The sequence below is a fragment of the Clytia hemisphaerica genome, unplaced genomic scaffold (genome assembly GCF_902728285.1).
Source record: "Clytia hemisphaerica strain Z4C2 unplaced genomic scaffold, Clytia hemisphaerica genome assembly, whole genome shotgun sequence".
Lineage (NCBI taxonomy): Eukaryota > Metazoa > Cnidaria > Hydrozoa > Leptothecata > Clytiidae > Clytia > Clytia hemisphaerica.
The window spans coordinates 1,023,331-1,037,930 of NW_027103528.1; the positions used below are offsets into that span (position 1 = coordinate 1,023,331).

General features: G+C 34.2%; 1 protein-coding gene across 1 annotated transcript; it reads left to right on the top strand.

Annotated features, from left to right (window-relative positions):
* The first annotated feature begins 74 nt into the window (after positions 1-74).
* Positions 75-14,095, top strand: LOC136799461 (uncharacterized). Its single transcript, XM_067056172.1, has 14 exons — positions 75-222; positions 915-1,199; positions 3,022-3,081; positions 3,428-3,685; positions 3,894-3,962; positions 4,783-5,037; positions 5,488-5,565; positions 6,099-6,255; positions 6,552-6,682; positions 9,995-10,111; positions 10,340-10,556; positions 12,659-12,861; positions 13,376-13,622; positions 13,922-14,095. Exons 1-14 carry the CDS (start codon positions 171-173, stop codon positions 13,992-13,994), a joined length of 2,202 nt encoding a protein of 733 aa, XP_066912273.1. The 5' UTR covers positions 75-170; the 3' UTR covers positions 13,995-14,095.
* The last annotated feature ends 505 nt before the right edge of the window (positions 14,096-14,600 follow it).

Sequence of the window (14,600 nt, forward strand, 5' to 3'; positions counted from 1 at the left end):
GTTTGAGAGTCAACTAAACCTCAGGTGTTAAAATACGCAATTATCTCAAAAAGCCATCAAGAATGGTGATGTTTGCCATAAATTCGCCTTGACAATGCTATAAAGGCGTTTCTTGAATATTTTTAGATACAGTTAGTTTTCCAGTTTGTATTACTCCAAGAGCCTTGGAGATGCATATTTTTGTGAAGATTTTTATTCTCGCCTCTTTGCTTCAAATTTGTGGTAAGTTCTTTTTCTATATTTGATTTATTTGAAACGATTACATAATGATCTAGGCTGCTTGCATCCTCTAACGAATTCGTGCTTCTAATAGGTTTTGTAGAGGTCTTCGATTCAGACTAATAATGATCTATCTCATCGGCCTTTTTACGCCGGTCCTGTTATTGACGTTATTTTTTTGTCGCTGGCGTAATAAGAACTGGCGTAACAGATCGGAATTAGGGCCGGTGTAAAATGGCCGATAAGGTACATACACATGCTGGTCTTCATCTTGACTTTATCGGGCTTCATCAATGGTACTTTTAATGACAGATAGGCCATTTAAAGATTTGTTACAGAGGGACTCTTTCTAAGTCTCGCTTACACCATATTTTGACAATGTCACAATCAAAAGTTCTCCATTGAAGAGAGCCCCCTCCCCAAGCGGTTTTGATGACTGCGTGATTGGTCCCTGTGATCTATGATTTCAAAAAGCAGGATAGGTTCGATACATTACGAAGCGAAAACTCAGAAAAAGTGTTTTCAGATTGTTGGGGAAAGTTCCTTTCCTGTTGAAGACTTTTAATCGAATCATTTTTTAAATATAGTGTAAGCGACTTTTCTGTCTTCTCAAAATAACTGATTCTATAAGATAACTGAAAATGAAAACTAGCTGTGGTTATCCCTTCACCAAATATCTTTTTTCCCATTAACAGAAGCGTACAGAGAAACGTTATGTCGGGGAGCATCCAATCAAATGTATTGTTATTGGGATTATCTCCATATCAACAAAGTCGTCTATGGTCACCTATCCAAAGGTAGATGCTCAAGAGGATCTTCAGTCAGTGCTGCTTTTGATGTGACCACTCAATTACAACGAATCTGCTTTGGAAAGAAAGATTGCAACCCTTATGATTTTACGAACCAGATTTTCACCAGAGATGACAATTATGATGGCACTGAGAGGAATATGCAATTTGTTGCTCATTTCGATTGCAACAGTAAGGTTCTTAGGCCTCTCTTTTTCTCTCCCTTTCCTTTTCATTCTTCTTAAGGTGGTTCCCCACCGGAAAATACCATTTTCAAAGTTGACCTAGAAAGACTTCCTGTTGGTTGAACTTCACTTCTGGGGAAATTATTTGGTCATTGGGGAATTTCACCGCCCACCACAAGGAGTTATTTTGCGCCTAAGATTTAAAGAAAATTTGACAAGGCTCGCCGTTAGTGCTCGCCGTTTGTGATCAAAGTGACTTTTAAGACTACTTTAAATGAGTGCTGATATGTCCAACTTTTAGAAAAAAGCAAAAAGATTGGTCAATTAGACCTTCTTTGTCCTTTTCTTGGCTAAAATGTAAAGAAAAAACTTTAAACGTGATTTTCTCCATTTAATTTTTAGAAAGTCTGCAGAAAATAACCCAAGAACGGTTTGAGTTTTTCACTTGAAATTTTCAGGGAATGTTTATATTAGAATTATGCATGTTCCCTATAAATTTCTTTAAGACAGCAAAAAAATTGAGCTCAATGTGACGATTTGAAGTTTCTCCAAGTTTTGCCAAATTAATAACTGCGTACTTAAAATAGCATAGCTCAACAAAAAATAGTCCAAACTCTTAGAAATTTATGGGGAACATGGAAAATTCTATATAAAATGCACCTGCAAAATTTGAAAACATTCTGATCAAAATTGCGTCCTCCATTTACTGCAGAATGGAGCCCTCTAAATGGCTAATAAATCATGCTCAAAATGAGGAAAATTAGGGAAATTGACATTTTTTTAAAAAAAAATTTATTTTTACCTCAAATACTTTCATGTGACCAAATATCAAGTTTATTGGACCAATATTGAGCATTTTAGCATTTCCAGTGGGGAACCACCTTAAAATATTTTAAATCATTGCAGATCTCATTGTCAAAACGTACTATTGCTAATATTTAGTTAAAGTCTGTTCTAAAAAAAATTGGTAATCCGCACATTTTATTAAATTGCTCTTGAAAGATGGCCCTCCAAAGTGGGTCCACTTTTTTGCCTATTTTTAGTCTGCTTTGAAGGGCTGTAAAATTTGCTTCAAGAAAAAAAAACTTTCAGAAAAAAATTAAGTCAAACTGGTTATGTAGAAGAATCTTCAGTTTTTCAATTTTTTATTCTTCTTATTCATTTTCAAAATTTTGAAAATTAACCTCTTAAGAATATCTTTTCAACGAGGTGTTATTTTTAATTATATCCTTTCTCCTTCAAGAGAAATGAAGCAAAATGTGCAGATTGTCAGTTTTTTTTGCAACATATTTTAATATGTAAGCGTTTGCATATTGGTATCAAGGTTGATAAAGGTCTCTTTAAAATACAAATCAAACGAGAAAATTTCGATTAAAATAGCTTCACTTTCAAAAAAGGCCCGACAATGATTTCGATTCATCTCAAAAAGAGTATACCTTTGATTCTGGGAATAAATGCAATTAACTGCAATGCGATGACAGTTTGTCTGATTTGAAACTCAAGCAATGACGTGTTTTCGTCTGGTTCTTTTAATCTATTTAACAGTTTAAGTTTTGATTTATTTTTGGGACCTTACTACCCAGCTGGCACACATTGCAACGTTGATCTAGGACGTTGTGAACGCTAGATAAACGTTGAAATAACTTTATGTGCCAGCTGGGTTATAGTCTAGCTGGGTTACTATTGACAGCCGTCAGCCGTATCTTCTTATCATATCAAATAATCGAAAAGACTTGCATAATCGAATGGAACTCACATATCATGCCAGAGCCAAATAACAGATTTTTTTTCACTGACTGTTTTTTCGATGTACATATTTCATTTATTAGGTAACCCGCCAACAAAACCGCCAATCACCACATCACCGCCTAGCTCTTCAATTAAAAATGGTATGTTAAATTTTTTGGTGATTATCCGTTCGTTTGTTCCTTTATGTTTGTGCGAAAAAAACCGGTGAAACTCCGCTCCTAAAGAAATACTGGAAAAATTGCCTTTGATTTCATCCCCATTTGAAATTCAATGGAAAAGTATAAAGGCCTTTTCATAAATTGTTTTGAGTGCAATGACAATCCCCACTGATTATTTTTGAGGTAGGAATGTTAGATCCCCATTAGGATTTCGATGAAAATATTCATCTTCATTATGGGAAAGAGTTCAACTGGGGTGAATGGCAATCTTCAGTGAAATTTTCTTCCACAATTCAATGTCTTTTAAATCTTCCTTATTTTTCTTTAGTGGAGGTTTGTGAGAATATGAACAGAGTATTGAGTTGCAACGGCAAGAAGATCAACATCTTAAGTGCAACATTTGGAAATTCTCCCAACAGTAAATGCTCCTCAAACAATAGACAATGTCAAACGAATGCTTTGAGCCAAGTCAGACAAAGTTGCCAAGGAGCACCGATGTGTTTTCTGTCTGCTTCCAGAGATGATTTTGGAGACCCATGCCCAAGCTATGTCAAAGGAACACTTAATGTCAGATACGAATGTGGTGGTAATGTTATGATTTACCATATCCTTGATTCATTTTATTTCGCCTGTTTTACTTTTGAGAATAGTTAGGAAGGGAGTTGATGTTGAAAATGATTTATTAACGGTGGAACCCATAATTTTCTAAAGTAAGTCATGTCCGTGATACAAAAAAAAACGTAGATAGTATGTAGTCAAGTGTGAGACATGACAAACGAAATCCCTTTTCTTAGATTCACAGCCGATCGCCACAACACGACCGCCACCACCGCCCACCACCCAACCTTCCAATCGACAAAAAAGTAAGTTCTAGTTAGTTCTCTCGTCAAGTCAACTTTTATCATAAGGCAAGATGGAATTAAAGGTTTTGTTTTTAAATAAGAGTGATATCGTTTGCTTACTCATCAATTTTAATTTTAGAAGCTTTTTCATATTGAATTGACACGGATGTGGAGCAAGATTGGTCAGAAAGAGGAAAAGAAAAGCATTTTTTGTTTATATCAGCATAATATAACAATTGGGAGATACTGTCCTAATACGAAATATGTGTCTGATATGAAACGGGTGGTCATTTCTTTCTAATTTTTTTAAAGAAAATCGCTAGTTCAAACTTTAAAGGCTGATAGAAAGGTGCCCAGTGGTAAAACTTCAAATTACAACTCACTCGTTGACCAAAAATGGTCAAAAAACGGTCAAAATCTTAAATAAATGGAATTTTGTCAATTTTTTGCATTTTTTTTGACTTTTTAGCTTAAAATCTTGCTGAAAAAACTCTGTGTTGATTGGTTTTTTTTGCTTGACCATGAAGCCCAATCCAATTCCTACGCGTTAGACCAAATATGACGGTTTCTAACTCAAGCCGGGCATTACAGGAGGGCTTCGCCATCCTTCATAGCCATAGTCTGATATATACGACATTGGCACTTAAAGGGTTAACATTCGAAGGCCTATTTTTACAAAAGCGCAATACCAGCATAAATATTGGGGATTGTTTTTTGCTTGTTTTAATAAGTTCTCATTCAACCAAACTATTTTTATTCAGTTGTCCAGATCACGAGACGAAAAAGGACGTGATTGGCGCGATCGTATTTTCAATAAAATATTTCTCTTATTTTTCTACAGTTGAAGTTTGTAAAGATAAAAACAGATATTTAACATGTGGAGCAAATAAGCTCAGAATCTTGAGCGCGACTTTTGGAAATTCTCCTCAAAACAAATGCTCCTCAAACAACTATGTATGTCAGACCGATGTTTTGAATCAAATTCGACAAGTTTGCCAACCAGGGGCTTCATTTTGCTTCTTGATGGCATCGAATCTTGGTAATTCATGTCCTGGTCATATCAAAGGATCTCTGGTCATCGAATATGAGTGTTTTGGTGAGTCTTGATTGAATTTCAAATCGTTCGTTTTAATAACTAGCATTCTTAAAAACCAAACAACTTTCTCAAAGTTCCTTGGTTTAAAATCCATCCATCCATCCACCATATCAAACAGGAAGTTGGGTTCTTATTGGAACAATAAGACTTCGATATCGAAAAAAAACAAAGTAAATCTATATGATTTATAACGAAACAAAAGCAGTTCCATGTCTTTGGTTTTTTGTTGAAAAATATACGATACGATAATACAAATATACAATAACTTATTCATCCCAGACCCTTCAGCAACGACTCGAAATCTCAAAAATACAAAGTAAATCTATAATCCATAACATGGAGAAATTAGATGGCTAATGAATGAAAAAAACATGCTTCTAAACGAAACAAAAACAGTCCCATTTCTTTAATATCTTGCTGAGAAATCACTATATGATACCTTTATTCCAGATCCTTCCGCAACAACTCGACGACCCATGGTCACAACAGATCAACCCAGGGTCACAACAACACAACCGTTTCTCAGAAGTAAGATATTCAAATCCTTTCACCTGATCTTTCCTTTCTCCTGTTTTATGCGAAAAAAAGTACAATTTTTATTGAGATGGTCAAACCTTTGTGACTAGATGAAAATACCATCACTTTTTTTGTGTTCAAGAATTTTAAATGAAAGGGAACTCCTATGTTTAATTATTCAATTTTATGTTTACAGATTTTTGAAATATTGAAGTCTTGAAAAACTTTGCTGGACCCCTCTAAGCCGTTTTCGAACCAAATTTTTCTTGAGTTGGAATTTCATTTCAATTCGTGATCAACAATTGGCCTAAGGCAAAAAGATAAATATTCTTCCATACAATATGAATATGAATATTTCATGCTATCTCCTTAGAAGACCTTGAAAATTTCGTATAATAGGATACTACAAAAATTGTAAATTTTTTACTATTGACTAAAAAGTCTTAAAATGTTCTTAACTTGTTCATAATATTTTGACTATCGAAACCTTATGCTCTTATATAGTCTGTTCTTATAAAAACATGTATCGCTTTTCACTTTTCTAGAGGTCGTTTGTGAAGATCGTGGGGCATTTGTCGGATGTTATATTCCCAATCAAGTCATACAAGTGATCAGTGCAACATTCGGACGAACTAATTCTCAATCTTGTCCTTCTTCGTATCCACGAAACGATGACGTCAAGTGCTCCACTGATATCGCAAGGTGGGTTATGATAGAAAATGTAAAGGAATGAATAGAAAGTTTTCTTATACAAACACTGCCTTAATAGTATAAGCTTTTTTTCCGTCGGTGTTTCATTGTTTGGAAGAAAATAGTGATTGTATTTCGGTGTCAAATAAGTAACACAGTCACAAAATGAATAGACTTTAGCAAATTTTACTCTTGATGTTGATGGTGCTGATCTAAGGAAAATACGTTGGTATTTCTGATTTTCACGACACGGTTAAGTGGTTTCGGGCGTCGAGTCATTCTGTCTTAATTTTTCCACTTTTCCCCAGGTACATGAAATACCATTGTGAAGGTCAATCGTTTTGTCAAGCCAATGGAGACGCAGGATTGTACGGAGATCCATGCAACAATAAACAAACAAGAAAATTCTTGGAGCTCAAATACAAATGTGTCCCTAGAGGTTTGTTATATGTCATTGGCGTCGACCTAACATTTCAAAAATTCACTAGAAATGAGTAACAAGTGTCGCCCTAACGTATCAAAAATTCACTAAAAATGATAAAATTGTCGCCCTAAGGGGCCGTCCACATCGTACGTACGTACTAAAATGTCGAAAATCGAGTACCCCCTCCCCCCTGTACGCAAGCGTACGCAAATGACTATACCCCTGGTAAGTACGTACTTTTTCATTAACCACCCCCTCCCCTCAGTTGAAGAACATTTCTAATTCAAATCGTTCGTTCCTTTATTTCATACATGAAACTTGATGTTTATTAAGAAACTTTTTCTTCTCTTTGATGCGTAAAACAAGCGTAAAAATCGACAAAAAACAAGCAAAAACTAGACTGGAGTCGTTTATAATGCGTGTAATACTAATAATACCAATACTACTAATAATAATACGGGATTTAGTTTGTATAAATGACTGGAAGAATCCGGTGTTCCAGCCTTATAGATACAGGGGCTAGCTACGCAGAAACTTGCGTAGCGAGAAAACAATTTATCAAGCAACAACAAACTCTCAAAACGAAATCAACTCAAATGAAAAACTTTCAATACACAAATCCACACATATTCTTTTCTCAAGAATTATTTTGAGCAGGAAAAAATTATAATTGCAATATTGACACTTTTCTTTTGTTTGGAGTTAGTCCACAAAGGTTTCTAGACGACTAAAATTGTTCCATTCATTACTTTTTGCTTTATTTCTACTATGTATAAATTAGTCGTCTAGCTTGCTAGACTAAGCAAAAACGGGCTATGAAAAACTTTTTTCTGCGTACGTACATTTTCCTTTGACCCCTACCCTCCCCCTGTACGCAAGCATACGCTTTTGAGAAGACCCCCCCCCCTTAGTAAGTATGTACTATGTGGACGGCCCCTAACGTATCAAAAATTCACTAAAAATGGATAATAAGTGTCGCCCTAACGTTTCAATAATTCACTAAAAATGGATGATAAGTGTCGCTCTAACGTATCAAAAATTCACTAAAAATGGATAATAAGTGTCGCCCTAACGTTTCAATAATTCACTAAAAATGGATGATAAGTGTCGCTCTAACGTATCAAAAATTCACTAAAAATGGATAATAAGTGTCGCCCTAACGTTTCAATAATTCACTAAAAATGGATGATAAGTGTCGCCCTAACGTATCAAAAATTCACTAAAAATGGATGAAAAGTGTCGGCCTAACGTATCAAAAATTTACTAAAAATGGATAATAAGTGTCGCCCTAACGTTTCAAAAAGTCTCTAGAAATGGATGAAAAGTGTCGGCCTAACGTTTCAAAAATTCACTGAAAATAGATAAAAAATGTTGCTCTAACGTTTCAAAAATTCACTAAAAATAGATATAAAGTGTCGCCCTAATGTATCAAAAATTCACTAAAAATGGATAAAAAGTGTCGCTCTAACGTTTCAAAAATTCACTAAAAATGGATAAAAAGTGTCGCCCTAACGTTTCAAAAATTCACTAAAAATGGATAAAAAGTGTCGCCCTAACGTTTCAATAATTCACTAAAAATGGATGATAAGTGTCGCTCTAACGTATCAAAAATTCACTAAAAACGGATAAAAAGTGTCTCTCTAACGTTTCAAAAATTCACTAAAAATGGATGAAAAGTGTCGGCCTAACGTATCAAAAATTTACTAAAAATGGATAATAAGTGTCGCCCTAACGTTTCAAAAAGTCTCTAGAAATGGATGAAAAGTGTCGGCCTAACGTTTCAAAAATTCACTGAAAATAGATAAAAAATGTTGCTCTAACATTTCAAAAATTCACTAAAAATAGATATAAAGTGTCGCCCTAATGTATCAAAAATTCACTAAAAATGGATAAAAAGTGTCGCTCTAACGTTTCAAAAATTCACTAAAAATGGATAAAAAGTGTCGCCCTAACGTTTCAAAAATTCACTAAAAATGGATAAAAAGTGTCGCCCCGTTCAAAAAACTAAAAATGGATAAAAAGTGTCGCCCTAACGTATGAAAAATTTACTAAAAATGGATAAAAAGTGTCGCCCTAACGTATCAAAAATTTACTAAAAATGGATAAAAATTGTCGCCCTAACGTTTTGAAAATCCACTAAAAGTGGATGAAAAGTGTCGCCCTAACGTTTTAAAAATTCAATATAAATGGATAATAAGTGTCGCCCTAACGTTTCGAAAATCCATTAAAAATGGATAAAAAGTGTCGCCCTAACGTATGAAAAATTTACTAAAAATGGATAAAAATTGTCGCCCTAACGTTTTGAAAATCCACTAAAAGTGGATGAAAATTATCGCCCTAACGTTTTGAAAATTCACTAAAAATGGATGAAAAGTGTCGCCCTAATGTATCAAAAATTCACTAAAAATGGATAAAAAGTGTTGCTCTAACGTTTCAAAAATTCACTAAAAATGGATAAAAAGTGTCGCCCTAACGTTTCAAAAATTCACTAAAAATGGATAAAAAGTGTCGCCCTAACGTTTCAAAAATTCACTAAAAATGGATAATAAGTGTCACCCTAACGTTTCAAAAATTCACTAAAAGTGGATAATAAGTGTCGCCTTAACGTTTCAAAAATTCACTAAAAGTGGATGAAAATTATCGCCCTAACGTTTTAAAAATTCACTAAAAATGGATGAAAAGTGTCGCCCTAATGTATCAAAAATTCACTAAAAATGGATAATAAGTGTCACCCTAACGTTTCAAAAATTCACTAAAAGTGGATGAAAATTATCGCCCTAACGTTTTGAAAATTCACTAAAAATGGATGAAAAGTGTCGCCCTAATGTATCAAAAATTTACTAAAAATGGATAAAAATTGTCGCCCTAATGTTTTGAAAATCCACTAAAAGTGGATGAAAATTATCGCCCTAACGTTTTGAAAATTCACTAAAAATGGATGAAAAGTGTCGCCCTAATGTATCAAAAATTCACTAAAAATGGATAAAAAGTGTTGCTCTAACGTTTCAAAAATTCACTAAAAATGGATAAAAAGTGTCGCCCTAACGTTTCGAAAATCCACTAAAAACGGATGAAAAGTGTCGCCCTAACGTATCAAAAATTCACTAAAAATGGATAAAAAGTGTCGCCCTAACGTATCAAAAATTTACTAAAAATGGATAAAAATTATCGCCCTAACGTTTCAAAAATTAACTAAAAATGGATAAAAAGTGTCGCCATAACGTTTGGAATATTCACTAAAAATACACAATAAAAGGATACCATAAATGTAATATAATGTATGTAATTGAAAATCTGTGCTACCTATTTTTATGCTTCGTTTTTTAGGTTCATTCACACCATTGTTTCAACGAACAACCATGGTTCTTCCGTCTGTCCCCACCGCTCCGTATGTTGCAACACCAACCCCTCCTTCGGCCAATCAAACCGCTAAACCTTACACAGGTGAGTTGATTCTTATCACGACTCTCATTAAAGAAAATGTATTGTATTGGACAAGGTGTAAAGCTTTTATCATATCAGGGTTCAAATTATTTACCATTTGGCATCGCCGCGTGTTTTTCGATATTTTTAGCAAACAATTTATTGCCTGAAAGAGCTTTTAAATAACAATCAAAAGATTTTCGGAGAGATTTGAAATAAAATTCAGGAAAATAATTCAATTTTCTACAGGACAGTGTGGAAGACCACAGGTTTCCATGTCAAAAGTGGTTCAAGGGACTGACGCCAAACGTGGCTTTTGGCCATGGGAAATAGCTATTTACACAAAGAGCGGCGCTTTCATTTGCGGAGGATCCATCATTGCACCGCAGTGGATTGTTTCCGTCGCTCATTGTTTCAAAGGGGAAGATCCTTCCAAGTTTTACATTGTCGTTGGAGATTATGATAGGTATTCTTTTTGATCGAAAATTGACTTTTTTCGAAATTACTTCTTAGAATTTGGGATTCAATCTGATTCAATTCCTCTGTTTCGCATTTCTTTTGGTGAATATAAACATGCTATATATCAATCTAAATACTAGTCATAGCTTTCACCATAAATGCCCCCACTGAAAGGTCATGTCATGCACTTATAAAGCTTTTAATGCTTTAAAGATTGAAACATAAAAAATAATCAGGAATAATTAATTGATTTGATTATTGATTGATTTAATTATTGATTGATTGATTGATTGATTGATTCTCTATTACTATTTTGCCTAATAAACAATAGTCAAGAGGATACTGCGGATAAAATTTATCAAAAAGTTCTGCGCCATCTTAAATAGGGCGAAATAGAAACCAATCCTAGCTAAGGCCCGAACTCCACTCGCCTACGCTTTGATTGCACTTCTCAAGCAGAATTTTTTATGTTGTTGGTCAAAAGAAAAATAAAGGAATGCCATTGTGGTCCATTCAGACGTACAGTCGAGAAAAGTTGAAATGCGCCTAATTTTTTTAAAAGTGCATATGTAGTACTTTTTCATGATGCAATCTTTTTGTCCAAGCTGAAACCTGATTGAATCCATTAAGATGATCGCATTGCTCAGACAATGAAGAGACGTGCCTTCAGGAAGCTAGACTTTTTGAGTTTATAGCTATATACTTTCACTTTATGGTGTTTCTGTATGACTGTCTGTGTGCCTAGTCTAACCACCGTTAAATGCCTTCTGGGAAGGTCCCTCCTAACTTGGAAAGCCAGAATTGGAGCTATTTCACCAAACTACTAAAGCGCAAGTTATTTACGTAGGCTATCACAACTGAAAAAGTTGAATGTGCGCCTATACAAACTTTTTTCAGGTTTTCCAAATAGATTTACCACACTGAACAAACAGTGAAAACACTCTAAGTGAGATAAATCTATTTTGAAGTCCAAAAAAGTTTGGTTACATTGATTCACATTTAATTTTGGATTCATATGCTACCTTCTACTTTTTTGTACTTTGCCGGTATCTTGTTTTACCAAGTTAAGAAAGATATTCCCGAGTTACGACCATATAATGGTCTTTAAAGCTCAAGAAGCTCTATAAACAATAAAGGTTAGTTATTAATAAAATAACAGACAAAGATAAATTACAGTTTGTTGAAAACTTGAGCAAATTTCTTTAAAGATTCCGGAAAAAATATTGAAATCATTGCTGAAATGAACTTCTGTTTAAATTACAGTATTTATTCAGTTCCAGTCAATGAATCAGCTTATCATCATAACCAGTCTGTCATTTTGTTTGTTTTGATTTGCAAAAGTAATATTGTAATTCGTGTTATGGTGTAACTATATACTTTTTCTATAATTTGCATTTATAACACTCGCTTCAGCTTTTCAATCCTAAATCAAAACTAATGAAATGCAATATATAATAATGGTAATAGCATATAACGTAATATGAAAATGTGTATAACATTTACCGCTGTATAATTTACCGCCATATTTTTGCGGAACACTTAATTGGCCGGAAATCAAATTACAAACAAACACACAAAAACGCAAAGATTCGAGATTCCAGTCCAATATCTATGCGTGAAGCTATGAGTGCCTCCTCGTCACTGCGCTCCTGCGGGGGTAATCAATCGTTTAAAATACCAACTTTGAACTTCATCCAAGATCTTGGATGGTTTACTTTTCTCTGCGTTGATTGAGCCTTGAACAGAATCTGGATTGGTTGGCACAGCGTCGATATATGATTTCGACCTGTGCTTTTCACGGTATACATTTTGGGATTCAATGTATGATATCTATCATTCGTTTTACAAAAAAACCTGTATTGCCCGATTGTCTGAATAATTAAAGTTTGGATCGTAGAGTTAAGAACCCTTTAATGTGTCCAAGAATAGTAATAAACCCATTTCTTTTCATTTTATTTATTGGCCCAAGGAAATATCCATCAACAAACCTTTAAAAAGAAGAGACTACTATATTAGTGAGAATTACCAATTTTACAAAATGTAAGTAACTAAGCTATGATGTTCGTTGAAGTTTTGTTATATAATGAATGTTTCATTTCTTTAATTTAGGACAACTATCGAGGGAAGTGAATTGAAATATTCGATCGATCACGTGATAAACCATCCTTCGTATGCGAACTTCTCGTCCGTAAAGCACGATTACGATATCTCCATGGTGAAAGTCTCTCGACCAATCAGATTTGGACAATTCGTTCAGCCAGCTTGCTTACCAACAAACCATAATCCAAATCAGTCACATTGCTTCGTGACAGGTCTGTTGCCTTTTTTGATTCTTGTTTGTGCCTTGTGTTCTCAAAATCATTTGTGATGGGGGAGTTTTCCTATTTACAGTAGGGTAAAACCACCAAACCCCTCTTATATAGGCTTCGAAATAATTTAGTGATCAATAAACTCTCGGAAGGGGTGCTATTTGTATTAGGGTGTTGTTAGGGCATTTAGACTGTTTTTTTGAACCTTTAAAGTCCTTTAAGGGTCGTGAAAATCGGAAAATCTAACCCCAGTATCCGAAGGATTACAACGGGAGAAACCCTGATTTCTGTTTCTAAAATGGCTGAATGCCGAAAAATAGTCCCAATTAAAATCACAAAATTATTTTTTTTCAAATTATGGTGATATTTGACCAAAGAATTTTCAATTTGCTAAATTCAAGTGGTAATCACCTTGTCATCTAGCAAACTCAGTATCCTCGTGGTAAATAAACTCAATGATTTAGTTGTCTTTAAAGTTACCTAGTCTTTGATATTTCCTTTTTTCATTTATTATTAGGCTGGGGCAAAACAGGTCAACTGCTTCAGCAACTTCAGATGCAAAAAAAATCTCAATATACTTGCAGTAACAAGTTAAGACAAGCTCCTGGATCACCTGGTCAGTATACACGTCGTATGTTCTGTGCATCAGCTACACGGAATAAAAATGTTGCAGGGCTTTGTCAAGGAGACAGTGGTGGTCCATTTGTTTGTTACGAGAGCGGTCATTGGGTTTTGAATGGAGTTGTCAGTTGGGGATCACCAAGGTACGTTGGAAAGCAAATAATTGGAGCGGAGCCTTTTTTTTTGAAAACGAAACTCATAATAAACAGGACAGGATAAATTGCTACTTCCTCTTATATCTACAGTACATTTTGCTGTTTTTTTAGTTTTCAACCTGTCAATGAATTTCAAAGTTTTAGACCAGCGTCCGAGATTCAGAAAAGGCCTTAAAAATGCTTTTCGTAGGGCAACCTTTAGATCAGGGCAAATTTTTCTTTTTTATGTCAAAAAATGAACTATAGGAATTAGCCTTTTTGCTCTAGATATTTTCTCCTCTCTTTAGATGTGCTCCAGAAGACATATACGCACTTTTTGCTGATGTCAGCGAATTTGTCCCTTGGATCACAAGAACCTAACAACTGAATTAAGATTCGAAGCAATCCTGACTTTTACCCTTTTATTATTCTATATTATGGCAATTATAAAAATAGTGTCAAATATTTCATTATAATATTCTGAAGTTTTAAAAAAATTAGGCGAGACCAATTTAATTTGTTGTTCTACGGGCCCGACCGACCCTATTTTTGATAAAATCAAAAAAATAATAGTATTGAATTTCCACTACAATATATATTACACACTAGGTATTTGTAAGAATCAAATTTAACAAAGCTGAAAATTAATTCAAGAAATTGAAAAATTTAGAAAATCAAGCACTCCATACACTAAGATTTTATTATGTTCTTCATGGAGATAAAAAAAGTGAATTTTTGATCCAGATAATTTTTGGAAAACATTTTCGGTAAACCTGATAAAAGAAAAATTTATTCTTATTTTACCGACCGACCGACCCATATTTTTCTAATGATCTGCCCGTAGAACAACAAATTAAATTGGTCTCGCCTTATAAGGAAAATATGAAAAATTAAAAAATTAAGAATCAAAAATAATCTTTCGTTAAATTTTCTTTCTTATTTGTTTTTGTGTGCTAAAAGCTTTAGTTCCAAGAAAATCATCTTCAA